The sequence below is a fragment of the Branchiostoma belcheri genome, unplaced genomic scaffold (assembly GCF_001625305.1).
Source record: "Branchiostoma belcheri isolate BF01 breed outbred unplaced genomic scaffold, Haploidv18h27 scaffold2, whole genome shotgun sequence".
Taxonomy (NCBI): Eukaryota; Metazoa; Chordata; class Leptocardii; order Amphioxiformes; family Branchiostomatidae; genus Branchiostoma; species Branchiostoma belcheri.
The window spans coordinates 8,095,524-8,113,893 of record NW_017803490.1 but is presented as its reverse complement, the minus strand read 5'-3'; the positions used below and the strand labels follow the sequence as shown (position 1 = coordinate 8,113,893).

At 39.4% G+C, this 18,370-nt stretch overlaps 1 protein-coding gene across 1 annotated transcript in view; it reads left to right on the top strand.

Moving 5' to 3' along the window:
* Positions 1-9,233, top strand: part of LOC109468499 (telomerase protein component 1-like) — a 37,990-nt gene extending 28,757 nt beyond the window's left edge. The window contains exons 33-42 of the mRNA XM_019766743.1: positions 1,620-1,772; positions 2,483-2,682; positions 3,362-3,521; positions 4,273-4,400; positions 5,019-5,143; positions 5,581-5,723; positions 6,293-6,454; positions 7,257-7,489; positions 7,882-7,986; positions 8,648-9,233. Of these exons, the coding sequence (XP_019622302.1) occupies positions 1,620-1,772; positions 2,483-2,682; positions 3,362-3,521; positions 4,273-4,400; positions 5,019-5,143; positions 5,581-5,723; positions 6,293-6,454; positions 7,257-7,489; positions 7,882-7,986; positions 8,648-8,770 (1,532 nt within the window). The 3' untranslated portion in view covers positions 8,771-9,233. The remainder of the gene's footprint in view (positions 1-1,619; positions 1,773-2,482; positions 2,683-3,361; positions 3,522-4,272; positions 4,401-5,018; positions 5,144-5,580; positions 5,724-6,292; positions 6,455-7,256; positions 7,490-7,881; positions 7,987-8,647) is intronic.
* Positions 9,234-18,370: the final 9,137 nt, after the last annotated feature.

Genomic DNA, 18,370 nt, shown 5'->3' with positions numbered 1-18,370 from the left:
TACCCTTAATTTTGAAAAAAATGGGCATAGGTTCCCCGGATGACCCCTAACCGGGGGCCAACGGTGCCTCCACAAGTTCAACAAGTGAAAAATACATGATACAAAATGTACATGTATTTACTACCTGGAACTTGGAGCAATTTATTCCAAAGATGTTAACTGACATTAATATATTAAAAACTAAACCAAATCCTATTTCTCAAACAAATCACATATTGACACAGCTGAACAAATAAAAATGTGATCATGTTTATAAACTCCACTCAAAAACAATTTTTGAGAGACACTCGGGTCACGGTACTAAGCGTGATAATCTCTAATATCTCATCTGATTCTCCCAATATGTAAAGGGTCTTTACAATGACAGCATCCAACCGCACATACATAGAAACAACAATATTACACAAGAAACCAATTAATTCGGAAAATTTCTCAGTAATGTTTGAAAATTAACCTTACTAAAATATAACTGAATTTTATTTCAGTTGTAGCCGAAAAAATATTTTTCATGCGTTTAAAGTATCGTTTTAGCACTGTAATATGTACTTATTACATGTATGTATACATTTGGATGCTATCTTGACCTTTGACCATTGTTATTGTGAAAACAGGTCGGCCATGTTGTCTTTCTCGCCGTGAATTTTCGAGCCGTTTTTTCGAGCAAATTTCAACCGTTTTAAACATTTTACGGCCTCAAAAACTCATATAACGAGGAAAACAAGTTGTAGTTGTTATTTTCATGCGTAACATTTCTTCTGGGGATGGATTATTTTTCCGTCGAGCTGCCGAAAACTTAGCGCCATGCCGCAACCATGCGATCGGGCGCGGCCGGCCGGCGGGAGTTTTACTTTGTATCGGTGAGCTTTCGCGATGTAAACAAAGACAGTCGGAGTTGTTTACATGAAAATTTTGTTGTGAAACGCCAGCGGGGTGTCAGATTTTCTACCAATGACAACGTTTTCTTTGTGGCGTCATGGTGAGATCGACAATTCATCGTCAATTCACAGGATTGTGCCGACAATGGAATTGAATAGCGGCCCGATCCGTGCAATTAGCGCTCGATCCACGCCGCCCGACCGAAGAAAATTGGAATGACGAGCACATTTATCGGGGATAAAATCCCCAGTTTTGAAAACCGACCGCTAGCCGCTCGAAATTTTTGGTCGGCCCAAAAAAGGCTAGGGTCGGGGGGGTTTTCATAGGGTCGGTCGGGTAACCGGAAACACAACATTTTTTTTCCTAGGCCTAACAGTTATTCATTCCAAAGTAACCTATAAAATTCATGTGACATTTACAAAGAGAATGCATATTAAGGTTTACCTTCACATTTCTGTTTACTCTTACTCAAACACATAGTCTAGAACATGTACAAAATGAATATCGTGACCAGTCCCTCTGTTCTGCTACATAATGTAACCCAATACCAACAGTTACCATGATGACAGCCATCTGGTCCAGGTCATTGACCTTATGTGAGAAGAAGAAACAGAGCAAAACAGTATGGTTTCCTTTTCCAAAGGTAAACATACAATGTACATGTACATGTAATATATATATATATGAGCTAAGATTATAATTATATTATGTTTAGGACAATGAGTGTTTTTATTCTCTTACAGGTCACACCAGTGCGATCAACTCGGTAGCCACCAGCCATGGCTGTGTAGTGTCGGCCTGTTACGATGGAAGTGTGAAGGTGTGGTCTCACAAGGGGGATGAGATCACCACACTGTACGGACATGACACGAGGGTCAATGCCTGCGACCTCAGAGGTACGTGTCAGGGAAACATTGGGCCATACTAGGAAACTAAAGTTCCCCTAAGTAGAAAAGACCTAGCCTAAGGGAACTTCCCTAGTATGATGAACCTGTAAATACTGTACATAGCATTTGTCTTCTCTGTCACAACCATGTAGTGGAAGAGTTGCCCTTCAGCTAGTGAGCTAGAACTAGATTGAGATTAGGTGTCTACCAGATTGACATTCTTGGCTATATATAGGAGAACATTGGCCAAGGGAGTTTGGAAACCTTGGGGTTTGACTTCGGAGGGAAAGAACCAACCTTCTTTGGACTGACTCCCCTGGCCAATTTTACTCTCCTTTTTGCCAAATTCAATGATCTGTATTTCCATAGAAAGGTCTGGTGGAGGCTAGAGGAAGATCACTTTCTTTTATATGAAGTTGGTTGAATGTCTGATTCTCCCACGTGTGGGGTCGTGTGGCGTAGCGGCAGCGTGCGCGACTTGGAATCAAGAGGTCCCGGGTTCGAGTCCTGACATGCCACCGATCTTGTGCCCATGGGAAAGCCACTTTACACGACTTTCCCCACTATAGACTCAAGTGAAAATGAGTATAGTCTGTCCAGTATTCGTTTCTATGTGCGGGACACAACACTAGCAACAGCTGCCTCTGTTCTGAGTGTATTGCACTGTTGTAATTTCAATAAATCAAATCAAATCCCAAATGTTTACTGTTTATATTCAGTGACTGTTGAGAGAGAAGAGACTCCTCAGGAGGAGGCAGAAATCTCAGACTGGAGTGTTGCCGTGGAGACGGAGGAGTGGGAGGAGGAGCACCGGAGACGCAAGGTCGGCGCCAAGAAGAGGGAGGAGTCAAAGGTCACCCAGGTTACCATGGTAACAGCCGGGGATGATGGGACTGTGAGGATGTGGAGACCACTGGAGGTGAGTTGCCGGTTGCAATTGAAATTTCAAAATCATGTCAAATAGTAAATAAGATAAACTTTATTGACACAACAAAAAATACAGTGACTTTCTTAAGGTCTAAGACATGTAGATATACAGACAAATAAACATGGGTACAACGAAATTATCCTACGTACAAAACAATAGATGAGTCAACTAATACTACTTGTTCTAAGGTTTAAACATTCTTTGATATATTTATCTATTTGTACACAGTAAGGGCTTGTTCTAGGTTGTGTTCTAGGTTCTAGGTATGTCGAAAAAACATACTGCACCTGTGTGGAACTTGTAAATGTATTGTGCATAGCACTTCTGTCAATCAGCAGATTGTCAAAATATCTGAGGTATTTAAGGTTGTGATCAGGTGTTTCAGGACAGCATGGTGTCTGTAATAGTTTTCATATGTTGTGTCTGAAAAGATCTACAATTGGCAAAATTCTCAGACTGATGCAAAGCATGCAAAACTGATACATACAACAAAAACCATGAAAAATCTGGGTTCATGTACATGTAGGCACAGTACATTCTGCATGTGTTGTGCACATGCCAACATACTGGTAGTACATGGTATCCCTTCTCTAATGTGTCCATGCTTTGGTAACCATAGGCCTATGCATTGTCCAGCAAAGTGTAATCTTCATTTTCGCTTTATTTCCAGGGAAACGAGATCAGGACACTGACAGGTCACTCGGACAGGGTCCTGGGTGTTGCCATGGCAGCAAACAGCCACATCGTGAGCTGTTCTCTGGACGGGACGGTGCGACTCTGGAACCCTGACCTGAAACAGGCCGAGCAGGACGACTTCTGCCATGATGCAGGTCAGAGATTGAAAACTCTTTTTTAGGTATCTTCATCTTGTCTTAGCTACCTGAAAAGCACATACTGGTACTAAATGTTGTCTTTGGTCCGGACTAGATAGAAAAAGCTATACATGTACATGGTTCAATGTGGGGTCTGTTTCTTCTTCCTCTTCTTCTCCAAACAAATAACGTCAATGACCTGAACCAGATGTCTGTCACCATGGTAACTATTGTTGGGTCACATCATGTTGCAATTTTATAGCAGGAGGGATTTAGACTCCTGTCCCCATATATAAGAAATCAATGTGCTTGTTGAGTAAGTGCATGTATTAACAGAGCAGACCATATGTGCATGCAAACTTCAAGGTAAACATTATGCATTAGAATTTGATAACTTCTTTAGCTATATGCTAGCTATCTTCATCTTCTTTTAGCTACCTGAAAAGTGCATACGGGTAATGTTAATATGATTTTTCTGGTCAGGACTACATGTAGATAGAAAAGCTACCGGTATAGCATACGTGGATGTACACGGTTCAATGTGCAAGATATATGAAATCCTGCTACATGTACAATGTACATGTTTTGGACATGTCAAGTGCATTATACATTCATTTGAGAAACAGTGAGTGGACCTCATGAACATGTTTAGCAAAAGGGTAAAAGCATTATAGTCACAGTGACTGTTATTATAGTAAATATTATGTAAATAATATCTTCGTCCATGACTTGATCTGCCAGCCTAACTCTACCCTGTTTTCGTCTCCAGAGGTGACCGGTGTCGTGTTTCTCCCTTCTGGAGGTCATGTGATCAGTTGCAGTAGGGACGGTACCGTTGCATTGTGGGGGCTGGACCTGGAGACAGGGTCATACTGTTCCAAGATCTGCTCCATACAGGTAACTACATGAGGGTATAAAGTTAGTATTAAGTACTTTTTTGGGTGGCCGAGCTGTGGGCTTGTGTGTATATTTGTCACAACAAATTAACTTACAAAATTATATATTTGAATAAACCAATCTATATCTACCTCTCTCTCTCTCTCTTTCCCTCCCTCCCTCTCTCACTCTCCTCCTCCCTCCCTCCCTCCCCCTCCTTCTCCTCTCTCTCTGTCTTCCTCCCTCTCTCTCTCTCCATCTATCTCTCTCCATTTTCTCTCTCTCTCTCTCTCTCTCTCTCTCTCTCAGGGGTGCACTTGATGGTCCTTTCTTTCATTGTTTCTGTTATTTTTGCTCTCAAAAATTGTACCCTCTGGACAAAGAATTGGGCACAGACTTGTATAAGAGATTTCAGTCAGACCCAAGAACTAAAGTTTGTGACATCTGTTTCCTGACATGCCACCGATCTTGTGCCCTTGGGAAAGGCACTTTCCCCACTAGACTCAAGTAAAAATGACTATTGTGTGTCCAGTATTCCTTTCTATGTGTGGGACACAACACCAGCAACAGCTGCCTGTGTCTCACATGTATTGCATTGTTGCAGTTTCAATAAAATAAAAAAATCAAATCTGTTTCCAGGGCCACAGAGGCAGACCGGTGACTGCTGCCTGTGTCCTGAAGGGCGCCATGTTTGCTACGGCTTCTGACGACGGCTTGGTCAAAGTCTGGGCTGTCACACAGCAGAAAGACAAGACATTCATCAAGTAAGTTGGAAAAATAATAGTCTTGACTAAGGTTGAACATCTTTTTCTACTTATGTTTAGTTAGAAGCTACGAAAAGGTAAATCATTCCACATGAACTTTATACCAATATGCATGAGTGAACCAAGTGTTGTGAAATTACTTGGAATGCATATACACTGTACTCTAAGTTTTTGTAATAATGTGCCAACCACCAATTAACCTTTTTGTTGCTAGAAATGTCACTATTTAAAGCAGGTTCATCCTTGATGTCCCAATGCAAGGTTCAAACACAAATAAGAATTTATTGTAACTATAATTGTTTAAACTGTGAATTACAACACTGGGCTCACAACTCTAGTCTTTGTCAAGGAATGAGCAATCCACTGCTTCACTAGCTATATGTAGTTGTCGAGCTAGCCAAGGGCACTTATAATGTTGTGATATGCCTGTTTTTCAGAGCTAAGCAGACCCTGCCTGCCCCCTACCCCTCCCCACTCCTGAGCCTGGCTACAAATGGGAACATGATTGTAGCCGGTGGCTGGGAGGGCTTCCCGCATACATGGGACTGTGGGGGGACATACAGTCTAAACAGCTGCGGGGGTGAGGATTCAGCTTTATATTTGCCAGTAACAGACTGGAAACCTTTGGTGCTAAACTAATAAGGAAACCCTTACATTCGTTTCTGTCTCAACTTCTCTGCTCTGATAATTCCATTTGGACTTGACACAATTTTTGCAGCACTTTCTGGAGACACTATTTAGCATTAGATGTTGTTTTTAAAAGCAAGAAGGTTATAGTGGCTCCTTGTTAAAAGGTACCCGGTATTGTTGTTACTTACTGTTATAGTTTATCTGTCTTTTTTTTTCATTATAATAATTGTAAATTTCTTGCTGGTTCTATGCATTTTCCCTCTGTATCCCATAAGACAACAGAAATGCATGTAGCAGGAAATAAAAGACCGGAAATCATTTTCTTGGAGCTTTGAACTTGTAACCTTCTGCCAGTGTATCCAATATATCTACATGTAGCATCAGAAATAACTATGGAAAGACAAGCAAACTCACAAACAGACACACTGAGAACAAAATCTTAAATTTTGTATACACATTTTTAGCAGCTACAAAAAAAATTAAAAAACTTAAAGGAAGAAACTGATTTTTAATTTCCAGGTGTGTGGATGGACTGTACGGATTGGGTGATTGGCTGTGGCTTCAGCCAATCAGATCCCAAGCTGTTTGCCGCGACCTGCGCCAGTGAGGTCATCGGCGCCGTTCTGCAAAGTCCTGATGGCCCCATCACCAGAACGTACCGCATCAAACATGAAGTCACAGGTGGGGTTTTAGTGTTCACCTTTGCAGAAGGAAAACATACTGTTTTTGCTCAGTTTCTTCTTCTTCTTCTTCTCCAAACAAATATATCATATATGGATGTGTTTGTGTAAGAAGAATAAGATCACCAGAATGTACTGTGTCAGGCACGAACTCACAGGTGGGGTTTTAGTGTTCACCTTTGCAGAAGGAATTAAGACATGCTGTTTTTGTTCAGTTTCTTCTTCTTCTTCAATCAAATAGAAATATATTATATATGAATTGATCAATGTGTTTGAGTACTAAGAAGAATAAGATCACCAGAACGTACCGCGTCAAACATGAAGTCACAGGTGGGGCTTATGTTTCCCTTCTTTCTCTTCTTTCGTGTTTCTCCTCTTTGTTTCCTTTTGGACTTTCAAATGAATTGTCTTCACTTATTTTGATATCAATCAAAGGTTCGTGCTTATAAACCTGCCTTTCTGACAACTCTCCAGTGTCACTGACGAAAGGTAGTGGATGCTACCTGAAACGTCTGACCGTTTCCAAAATCATATCCAGTTGCTTGAGTAACTGCTTTTTGGTTTATCTTATTACCTGGATGTCTAACCTTCACCCTTCTGCTTGAGTAACTGCTTTTTAATTGGCCTTTCCCTTCTTTGTTTCTTCTTCTTTCCCAAGCACAGAAGGTCAATTTAACTTTTCAGGACAGATTTAGCGGGGCAGTAGTTTACGAAGGTACAAACCTACATAATAAAAAAATTATGTAACAGTATTTTCAAATTTTTGTTAGTAAAAGTAGAAATATTATCCCTTAACCCCCCAGATGACAATGGGTCGGCCCAGCCTGACCAACCAAAGATCAGCTGTGCCGTGGTTCTAAACAACCTCCAGTCTCTGGCCGACCTCGGTTGTCATGGAAACAGGGGGGTCATGCTGGGTGACGACCTTGGAAATCTGGCTGTGTACGAGTTTGACCCGCCTATCAGGGAGCGGAAGGACATGACCTTCGCTGGGAAGGTCAAGGTCAGGAATAACACCCAGGTGTTCTGTAAGAAGGTCAGTTGTGATGTATTTTATGCAGAAATTTTACTCAAATCATAATTTTTCATTTTCTGTAACAAATTTAACTTAACATCTAATTTATGATTGTATACTGACGATTCGTGACGTTTTTTTTTCAACTTGTCAAAATAATCTTACTTCTTACTAGTATCTGATAAACCAGCAAATTTTGTATACTACTAGACTTTTAGATTGTTTCCATTCTAGTTTTTTACATTTGAATACAATGTATGTCTCTTACCAAACTGTTGTCATGTTACAGTTAACACAATTCAGCCATTCTGGCTGCTATGTTTGCGACAGTCCTGGAATAAACCATTCATATACAATTTATAATATGATATTTGACATTATTATGTCTTGTGCATTTTTCTGTAATCCTACAGATGCATGCTGGGAAGATAACCCAGGTGCTGCTGGGTGATGATGTCATCTTCACTGCATCACATGACCAGACGATCAAAGTGTGGAGGACAAGAGATCTCAAACAGGTGAGGAAACTGAATATGTTATGAAACGTTCATGAATTTATTGGAACAACTGCGGAGAATCGTTACAGTAGTGTACTTGGGACTGGGACAGAAACTGTGCAGGGTTGTAGAAAGAAACATTTCACCTAAATTACTTTTTATAATATAATTTATAATAATAATAAGAAGAAGAATTACCTTTGGAAATGTATGAAACACTGAACATTTTAGAGTGTTTGAAATCCACAATGTGGTTGCCAGATTGAAAACTATATGTCCCTTGCCAGCAGTTGGGTTGAAAAAGGCTAGGGTCAGTAGCTAGGGAAATCGGCAACTTGTTTTTCCTAGACCAAACAAACCTGTTCAGCACCAAGGACAGGGGCAGTGCCTGTACAAGTCTGGTAAACATGCAGACTTTCTTTGTTGCCTTTGGCTAGCCTCTACCAGGCATCGGGAGATGGCTGGAAAGAGTAGAAATTGGCCAAATAGAGAGATAACATGCCAGGAGAGTTGGTCTGCTAGAGAGTACTGTCTAGCGGACCAACTCCCCTGGCATGTTATCTCTCTCTTTTTGGCCAATTTCTACTCTTTCCAGCCATCTCCCGAAGCCTGGTAGAGGCTAGTCTTTGGCAAAAGACTTAGATATCAAAGGTAAATGACTTCCAACTTTTTTTTCCTATAGGTTGGGCAATTCCACTGTCACTCTCCCATCACCACCCTGGCACGCCCACCTATCCCAGGATGCAACAGGCTGGCGTGTGGCGACCAGCTGGGGAAGGTCTACTTCCTGGAATGGCGACCTTGAGCCATTGACCTCTAAAAGACAAGAAGAGTTCCTCAAGCAATTGGATAAATTTTTGAAATCAAACTTTTCCAATAGCTTTAACCTAACTGTTAGTTATTCAGTACTTCCCCAGAACATCCTGCATTGATATAGTCTTAATTCCTCTATGCAAAATTATCATTCTGTTAAATCATCCCATTCTACTATTTTCCACCAGGAATTTACTCTTATTCATTTACCTTAGAATTAGAATGCCCTGCTCTGATGTAGTTCTCTGCAATTACCCTAAACAAGCTTATAGGGTTTGTGATTTGAATGTTTGAATTTGCACATACCGTTGGTTAAGAATATCCTGTAATATTAACCATTTATGACTCTTTTGATGTTTTGCAAATCAGTTTATCAAGACAGCAGACTTTAATCATACTATACTTTCCTTTTTTTACCCCCTCTGATTCTGTTTTCAGTTCAGCATTTTTTAAACCTGTGGACCCAAGGGACAGTAATAGTGCCTATGGTATTGTCTTATAATAGGAACTACATTTACCCTATTCTCATTGACATATTATGTGACATTTACTATGTCATGTTCAACTGTTTCCAGTTCCTTAACATGTGATTAGTGTCAACTTCGCTCTCAGTTCATGTAGTGACACTGAAAAAGAGTTGTAGATGCACTTAGATTAGTTATGTTATTTATCCCGTAACATTTTTCGTAGTTTGATTTCTCTTTGAATATTGTTGTACCTGTATGTCTAACCTAAATCAACATACTGTGAACCATCTAATTAAATTGGTCTTGCCTAAGTGTACTTCTAAGCAGTAACTGTGCAATATTCCAGTATGTCCTCAGTAGGGGTGCAAACTGCCCTGGTAGGCAGCTATGCCCTAACTGTAGAGGACTACTGTGTATCTCTATAGCCTTGTATAGAATTGTTTTAACATCATTGTTAAGATGTAAACATATTCCAAACTTGGCTCTTCTTGAAAATAAATCTTTATTTTGCACCATGATTCTGTTTTTTATTTATTATAATTACTTTTTATTAATTAAGTACTCTAAATATGTTAAACTTGTTAGCTTTACAGCAACAATCACCTCTTCATACCAAGTGTACCCCCCTTAACACCAAGTGTACCCCCCCTTAACACCAAGTGCACCAACCCCCCCCCACACACACACACACACACCACTTGCATCAAGTGTGTTCCACCCCGTTCGTGTCAGAGCCTTCAACAGATTGAAGTTGACAGGAATAGGAAGAAGAAAAAGCCAGTGCGAAACTACTGTACTTAATACATGGAACTGATGGTGAATTCAGCACCAAGGAGAGACCCAATCAGGGCATTCTTATTGTGTATTACAGGAGCCAAATCTACAATTGCATTCTTTTTAAAGCACCTATTCTTAATGCCGTGAGATAGTTACAATTTTCCTCTCCCTCGTAGGCAATCTTCAAGTAGAAGTATGGCAATATTCAATCATTTTAACTCCATTATTCAATTAGTTAAACAATTAAATAAATTACCAAGCAGCTTTGCACCCCTATGTAATCATTACACATGGTACGGTCCGCCTTGATTTCAGCTACATGCATGTGTGACGGCCATGCTTTCGTGTGGCGTTTTGTGTGTGAATTCTCTCCAACATTTGGGGTAAATTTTCGGCTTTTTGTCCGCGAAGTATCCGTCTAAAGTGTGCAGTCGACCGTGGGGACGTTTTCGGGAAGGATTCGTGCCGTTCTTGGGACGTTTGAGGGAGAAAATACTCATTTCCTGGCAGGGCCAAGTTTGGAGAAGAAACCGTAAAGATGGCGGCTGCCATGGCGGCAAGGACGGCGTGGTGCTGAGAAGACTCGTTCTTTTTACGAGGTAAGATAACAAACTATTTCCATAATGCACATGCTTGTTCTTTCAACAAACCTGTAGCAACAAACTCAAGTTGTGTTCCGCGGAATTCCGTCATATTAACCATTATTTTCCTTGCAAACTTGAGGGTAAAAATGGCGCGTTTCGTACAAGTTACTACAACAAATTCCGAGTTTGTCTCCTATATTTTGTACTGAACCATTTTGTATTGAGGTCGTTTTCTTGAGTAACATGTCTTTTGAGAACGCTGAATATATTTCTTCTGTGTTGAGTGGCATTTAGAAAAGCTAAGGGTTAATTTCGGTACAGAAGAAACTAGTGGGGTTGTGTGGCGTGACGGCAGGACATTCGACTTCAGAACCACGAGGTCCGGGTTCGAATCCTGCCATTCACCAACCTCTTGTGAAAGGCACTTTCCTCACCTCTGTATACTATCCTTCCCTAGGCTTGAAAATTTGTTGAAATTCATTTTTGGGAATAGGTGCACTGGTGCACCCAACCTAAAAATATTTTTGGTGCACATGATATAAAAAAATTCCTACAAAAATAGTTCTTATATAAAAAAAACCATGGTTAGAAATACTGGGTGCTTCTTTTGTACACCAAAATTGATGCAGTGCACATAATTTTTGATACATAACAGTGACAGATATTTGTATGAGCATGCATGTACATGTCAGAAAGAAATAATAATGATTCAAACTTGTGGATTGTTTCAATTTTAACAATAGAACCTCGGATTTGAACCCTGAACTTCAGTGAAGAGGAGCATTAAGTATTTTTTTTCTGTGCACCTAAATTTTCCATGGAATAAATTTGGAGGAATCAATGAATATTGAAATACAGAATTTATCATAGTGATTAAATTTCAAAATCAATTGCTGTTGCCCAGATTTTTGAGGGTGCATAACACTAAAATTATTCTTTATAAGTAGGTGTGTCCTGGCGTTCCTGTCCTGACTGGGAGAACCTGTGATGACGGGTGACTTCTGTGCAAACCAGTGGACTTGAATTTGAAGACAGTAAAGTGAAGAGTTTGTACATGTGAGACGATGTTTTGGACTTTATTTGGTGTGTTGGTGTGGCATAACACTAATTATTTTTTCATTTAATTAGGTGTGTCCTGATGCTCCTGTCCTGACTGGGAGAAACCTGGAGATGGCACAGCAAACCTGATGTTCCTGTCCTGACTGGGAGAAACCTGGAGAGGGCACAGCAAACCTGTGGACTTCAAGACAGTGAAGTAAAGAGTTTGTTTGTTTTGTTTTGTTTTATTGGCTCGCATATATTTAATAACAATAAAATGAACATATTACTGACAGTAAAATAAAATGCTGGGGAAAGATATTTGTACAGGTTGTAGAAGTTTGTACAGGTGAGACAATGTTTTGAACTTTCTTTGGTGTGTTAAGAAGTCCAAGGTATGACACTATCAGAAAAAGAAACTTTACTAAATAAATAACCTATTTCTTTTGAAGAATTTATCATTTTTTATTATGATCATTCAGTGTTAACATATTTTGGGGCATAACACTAAATTATTTTTTCATTTAATTAGGTGTGTCCTGATGTTCCTGTCCTGACTGGGAGAAACCTGGAGAGGGCACAGCAAACCAGTGGACTTCAAGACAGTGAAGTGAAGAGTTTGTACAGGTGAGACAAAACTTTACAACTCTCAAAACTCTTCCTTGTTAACTCATGGGCAAGGCAGGCTGCCGGTAATAGCTGGTATAACCTTCAGCACAATACACCAACTAGCTATATAACACCAAACAATTATAATGATAGTATTCAAGTTGAATGTGATTTATTGGCAGAATGTACTGCACCTAAAACCCAGGGCTTGAAATTAAAGGTGGTTTAGTGGCCACTGACCACTAAAATTTAGGCTGGAACAACTAAAAAGATACTTTGGGACAATAGCAAATGATCAGAATGTCAGCCGTTCTTTTGTTCATGAGGTACAGGCTTTTGGATCTGGAAAAGTCCCCCCAAATTTCTTGTCTACTCTGTAATTATAGTGCATTCTAACGTTACTGGATGTGGACTGCTTCCTTGATGTTTCTATGAGCCTTACGGGATTCCTGGTCTATGATCTTATGGCCTGCTTAGAGTTCATGTTGGCTAAGCGCATATTCTCTGCCTGACGATCTATAGACTGTTGATGTTCCCCTCATATAGACTGTTGAAGTTTCCCTCGGGATCTTTCGTTTTTTTTAAATCTATGTCAGCTCTCACTCAGCATTAGCAGCAGGATTGCCTAGACAGAACGCTGTCAGAGTTTTGCGCCGAGGAAAGAATTAACTTCACGTTTGAATCTTTGTCTGTCCCTGATCTTAGTGATCTCCCTCGGAAGACTGTTCCAATTAAAGTTTAACAGTTGTTGGTACAAAAAAAGGTTCTCATATGATTGTTGGTGTGGGAGACAGGGACCGCCAGAGTGTTTTTGTGATGGGATTTTGACTGGCGTGTCACCCGCCGCACCTCTTTGTGTTTAGGGACAAGGTCATTTAACAGGGCTGGTGCCTCTCTGTGGTACATACGAGAGTCAGTGCATCAACTTTCCTGCGGTGGTCCAAAGGTTGGATGCACGGATAGCTTTTCACCTACATACACCAACACAGATGAGCTTTCATTCAAAGGCCAACAGCTGTTTTCAATACGCTGACTTTTGTTTCTCTGTCTTCAAGATGACACTGTGAATCCGGAGACCATGCAGACTGTAGAGGGAGGAATAACCGGACTTTTATGGACAGAGCTGTGTGGAGGTGTGAGTATGGTTTCTTTATTAACACGAGACAACACTCCACATGCCTTCAGGTGCACACACATGCACTCGCATTCTCTCTTTTGCTCAGTTCACTCTAATCTGAGGGTCTAGAAGCGTTTTTTTTCTGTGAGCAGCCATTTAACGTAAATAGCAGCCGACGACTTTAATTCCACGACAAGCATCACTGAAAAACTCATTGAATTGTATAGTTGAATGCCAAATTGCCCCAAAATTGTCGTTTTGGACCCTCACACTTAATTTCGCTGAGCACATGAAATTGATTGAAATGGTCCCGCCAAAAAACTTGCCACTTGAATTCCACGTGAAGCGTCACTGAAAAATTTGTCATATCATATAGTTGAGTATACCAAATTGCCCTAAAATTGTCACTTTGGTCCCTCACACTTAAATTCTCTGATTAAAATTTTCCCGCCAAAAAAAAAGGATTGGGACCCTCACCTGGTTAATTAATTGGATTAAAGTTTTCCCGCCAAAAAACTTAATATATACAGCACTCTAACCTTGAACTTGTGCCCCCCTCCCCACTCTTCCTGCCCACCTCCCACACTTCTTCCACAACCCAAGAGTATGTTACTTACACTGTTCTCTGGACTTCTTCGCACATGTAGTCACCACACTGCTACACAAACACTTGGTTTATTCGAGTGCAGCTTTTCCACCACTTAGACTTGGGAATAATCTCTCGCTCTCCGGTCGGTCAATGCCTTTTTGGGAGACATTGATGCTTCGACACATCAGTATACCAGTGCAATTGACTGACCAGGAGAGCCGTAGATTATTCCTAAGTCTAAGTGGTGGAAAAACTGCACTCGAATAAACCAAGTGTGTAGCAGAGTGTGGTGACTACATGTGCGAAGAAGTCCAGAGAACAGTGTAACTAACATACTCTTGGGTTGTGGAAGAAGTGTGGGAGGTGGGCAGGAAGAGTGGGGAGGGGGGCACAAGTTCAAGGTTAGAGTGCTGTATATATTAAGTTTTTTGGCGGGAAAACTTTAATCCAATTAATTAACCAGGTGAGGGTCCCAATTAGTTTTTTTTTGTGGGGAAAATAGACTTGTAAAAGGAATCAGCAAAACAAAGCTACACTGGCCCACTATTCTGTGCCTAAGTTTCTGTAACTTTCTTCATTTTGCAACTGTTATGTACGATTTATAGTATGGTTGAAAACAATTTTGGAAACAGCCAAAAATTCATCCATATAATCAATTAATCAACATGGGTTCAGAAAGTCACTTGAAAGTACATGTAATACTATGTGATCCTCGTATGAATGTTTATCTTTTGCAGAGACCATTGGGACCAGGAAAGAGATCCTGACCCACTGTCAAGGCCGTACCTGCTCGACACTGAACTTTTATCACTCTCTAAGGCCACACCAATTTAATTTCTTGGTTAAAGTGTTTTTCTAGAAAAAAAATGGTGCGGGCGGGCTAAAAGATAAAAACAGGCCTAGGCATCCTTTTATGGCCCAAAATGGTACAAAAGGAGCCATTAAGTCAACACACCAGGCTGGTTCAAAATTTAAACAATGAATTTTGAACTTTTAATGATACCAGTGCATTAAAAGATGGAATAACTAACAACTAGGATGAAAAGGACTGTTTTCAACTGTTAAGGGCAAAATATTAGCCTTTTGCCGTTGATTCTGAATTTTTATTTTATTTGCAAATCAGAAAAAAATGAAGCGGGCGAATCCGTTAACCAACAAATTAAATTGGTGTGGCCTAACTGTAACTATCTATAGTATCGTTAAGTTAGTGACTTGACTACATTAAAAGTTCTGGGCTATAGGCTATTAGTCCTTTCAAAAAGAGTTTTGTTTTGCTGATTCCGTAACTCAATTCCTTTCTTTCCAACATCACACACAGCTTACCTGTAGTACATTTCACTCTACAGAAAGAAAGCACAACATTGCCTTTTCTATTTTCTGTAAAGAAATAGGACATATTTCTAACAATCATTATGTGACCAAAGTATTTTCCCAGAGATCCACTCCGTCATTGTTTAAAAAGTTTGTGAAAGTCTTATAATGTGTTTTGTATATTTTGTTAGGGCCACAGCAAGTAAATCATATGGATGACATCCTCCGTAGACTTCAAATCTAATGCGAGCGGGCAAAAAAATGTTCCTACAATTCAAAATGTTGACTCAATCATTGTTCAAATGGTTTTGATTCAATGGGAACATCACTTTTACACAGCCAGCATCACATATCACTCCATCAAAGTAAGGAACAAAAGATTAAATCAGAGCCTTTTTTTGTCTCCTCTCTTCATAGTTATCTGCCATCCACCTTCCAGCATGGCAACAGACATCTTTGCCCATTTTAGGCATGTTGACCACTGTCAGAAGGCAACAAAATTTCTTTTTTTTCCCCAAAATCAGGCGAAAATTAATGCACGCGCTGATGTCATCCTTAAAATTACTTGCTGTGGCCTAATATGAATAACCCTGCTTGTTATTTACTTTGTTATATGACAACCAGAGACAAACATATAGAATTTAAGGTAAATCACAGTCTAGATTTGTATGGTTTTCGTTTGCTTTTTGCAAATTCACAATCGGAAGCATGTTGTATGTAAAATCGCAATGTTTATCATATATTATAGAGATATAGAGGGTCAGAAGTGAATATGATTCATCAAAGAATAAATTTGTATTCCCTTGATCATGATAATCACAAAAATGTGTCTCTATTTCATTTAATGATGTTTGAGTGTTTAAAAAAAATTGCACTATTCATCTTTGAATACTTCACTACTTACAGATCTTACTGCTAATGGGGGCTAACTATAAAAAACAAAGATTTTATAATTTTTCTGACATTTGTATGCCAAGAATGTCCAGCATACTATAATACATTTGATATGTTCAAAAATACCTACAAAAATATATTGATGCACTATTAAAAGTGCACATGAACCCGGTATTTCGAACCCTGTTGTTATTTCTTCACACAGTGATCTTGAATCTTGAATCACATGACAATTTCTTTTTCTGAGAGGCCAAATCATAATACAGTTTTGTTTATTTATTATTTATTTATTCAAGCTTTGCCACAAGTGGAAGGGAAGGGAGAAACAGGTGGAGACCACCTTTACAGGCTCCCTCCCCAAAATTTGTTGTTTTTAACATTTTATATTCTGAACTTTCCTTGAAAGTAACTTAATGCATTTCGGACTGTCATATGTTCCAAATCATAGTATCATCTGAAAAATCAGTAAAAATTTTGTCAGATACCAACAAATGCCAAATTTTGACTGTGCATGTATAGTATATATATTCACCAGTTTAACATAACAGCTAGAATTCATGATCATAATGAAATGTCTCTTCATTTCATCTAATTTTCCACTTTGAATGCTTTTATTTGCCCAAAACATTGTACGGTTGCTTTATTGATTGTTTAGTACCACCATATGTGGATTTTCTTTTCTTCACATGAAGGACAATTTTCTTCCTTATAATAGAAATGGTTTTTAAAAGGGTGGATGTGGATCATGATTAAGAAGATATCAGGGAAAACAGTTTGATCACAAATGCTGTTGAAAATATATCCCATTGCTATACAGAATAAAACAACAGGCAATATTACAAGTGCTCTCCTCAATAAGAAAATGTACTGTGTTCTCCGTCATATTTGCAATAAAAGATTAGTCACAACCTTAAGCTAGATATTTAATAGTTAGGAATGTCAACTCTTTCAGAAATGACAACAAATAGCAAGGAGGGCCAGGCCTAGCTGAATTTCAACAATGGCATTTAGAACAAAAAAATTCAGAGGATCGCAAACATGCCCTTTTCCAACATCTGATTTTCATTGTCATTTTGAAGGGTCTGCATGGGGGTTCCGATCGCGCTTTGCGTGCTAAATTCTGTAAGGAAGCGACCTCGATTTACATTTCAACGGTTAGTTTCACGTAGATTACATACATTATAACTAAGATATCAATCAGAGTTGTTCGACTTCAAATTATGCAAATGAATGGCAAGGCGCAAAATTCTGCAAAGCAACGACCTGTAACGTATTGAGCTTCACTTGTACTGGCTGGACATTTTATTACATTGATCATACACTGTATGATCTGTTATATGGTGAATAGAATGACCCGTCTGCTCATTATGTAAAACTAAAATGGCTGATTATGCATTGCGGCATGCAGACCCTATTTTTGAAAGAGTTTATGAATGAAAGCCAACTCACAGTTAAGTCGGATGTTCTCTTGTCTTGTACACAGTAACGCGGGAAAATCCTCCTGGAATTTATGGTCAGGAACACAGACAGGTCCTCCTGGAATGTGTACACAGGATAGCTGACAGGTCCCACCGCACACACAGGAACATGGTCAAGTATACAGTATCAGCTTCCCAAGCCTAGGGTGTAAAAGAAATACGCATTTAGAAAAATTACAGGCCAAATATGACAATCCTCACAGAGCATCATACATTGCAATATTCACATCATTTGTTTAAGTTACAAACATAATTTGAGTCAGGACTGTACTGGTAATTGAAATAAGTTTTTTCTACATGTCGGAAAATGCTTGAGAGATGATTCCCTAATATGCAAATGAGGACAACGATGATTCACTAACATGCAAATGCAGACAACGATGATTCACTAACATGCAAATGAGGCCCGCGATGATTCATTTATATGCAAATGAGGACCGTGATGATTCACTAACATGCAAATGAGGCCCGCGATGATTCACAAATATGCAAATGAGGACTGCGATGATTCACTAATATGCAAATATCGACAACGATGATTCACTAATATGCAAATAAGAACCACGATGATTCACTAATATGCAAATATCGACAACGATGATTCACTAATATGCAAATATCGACAACGATGATTCACTAATATGCAAATTAGGACAACGTTGATTCACTAATATGCAAATGAGGACACCAAGATGGCCGTTGCCAAAACGATGGCACACGTGAATGTG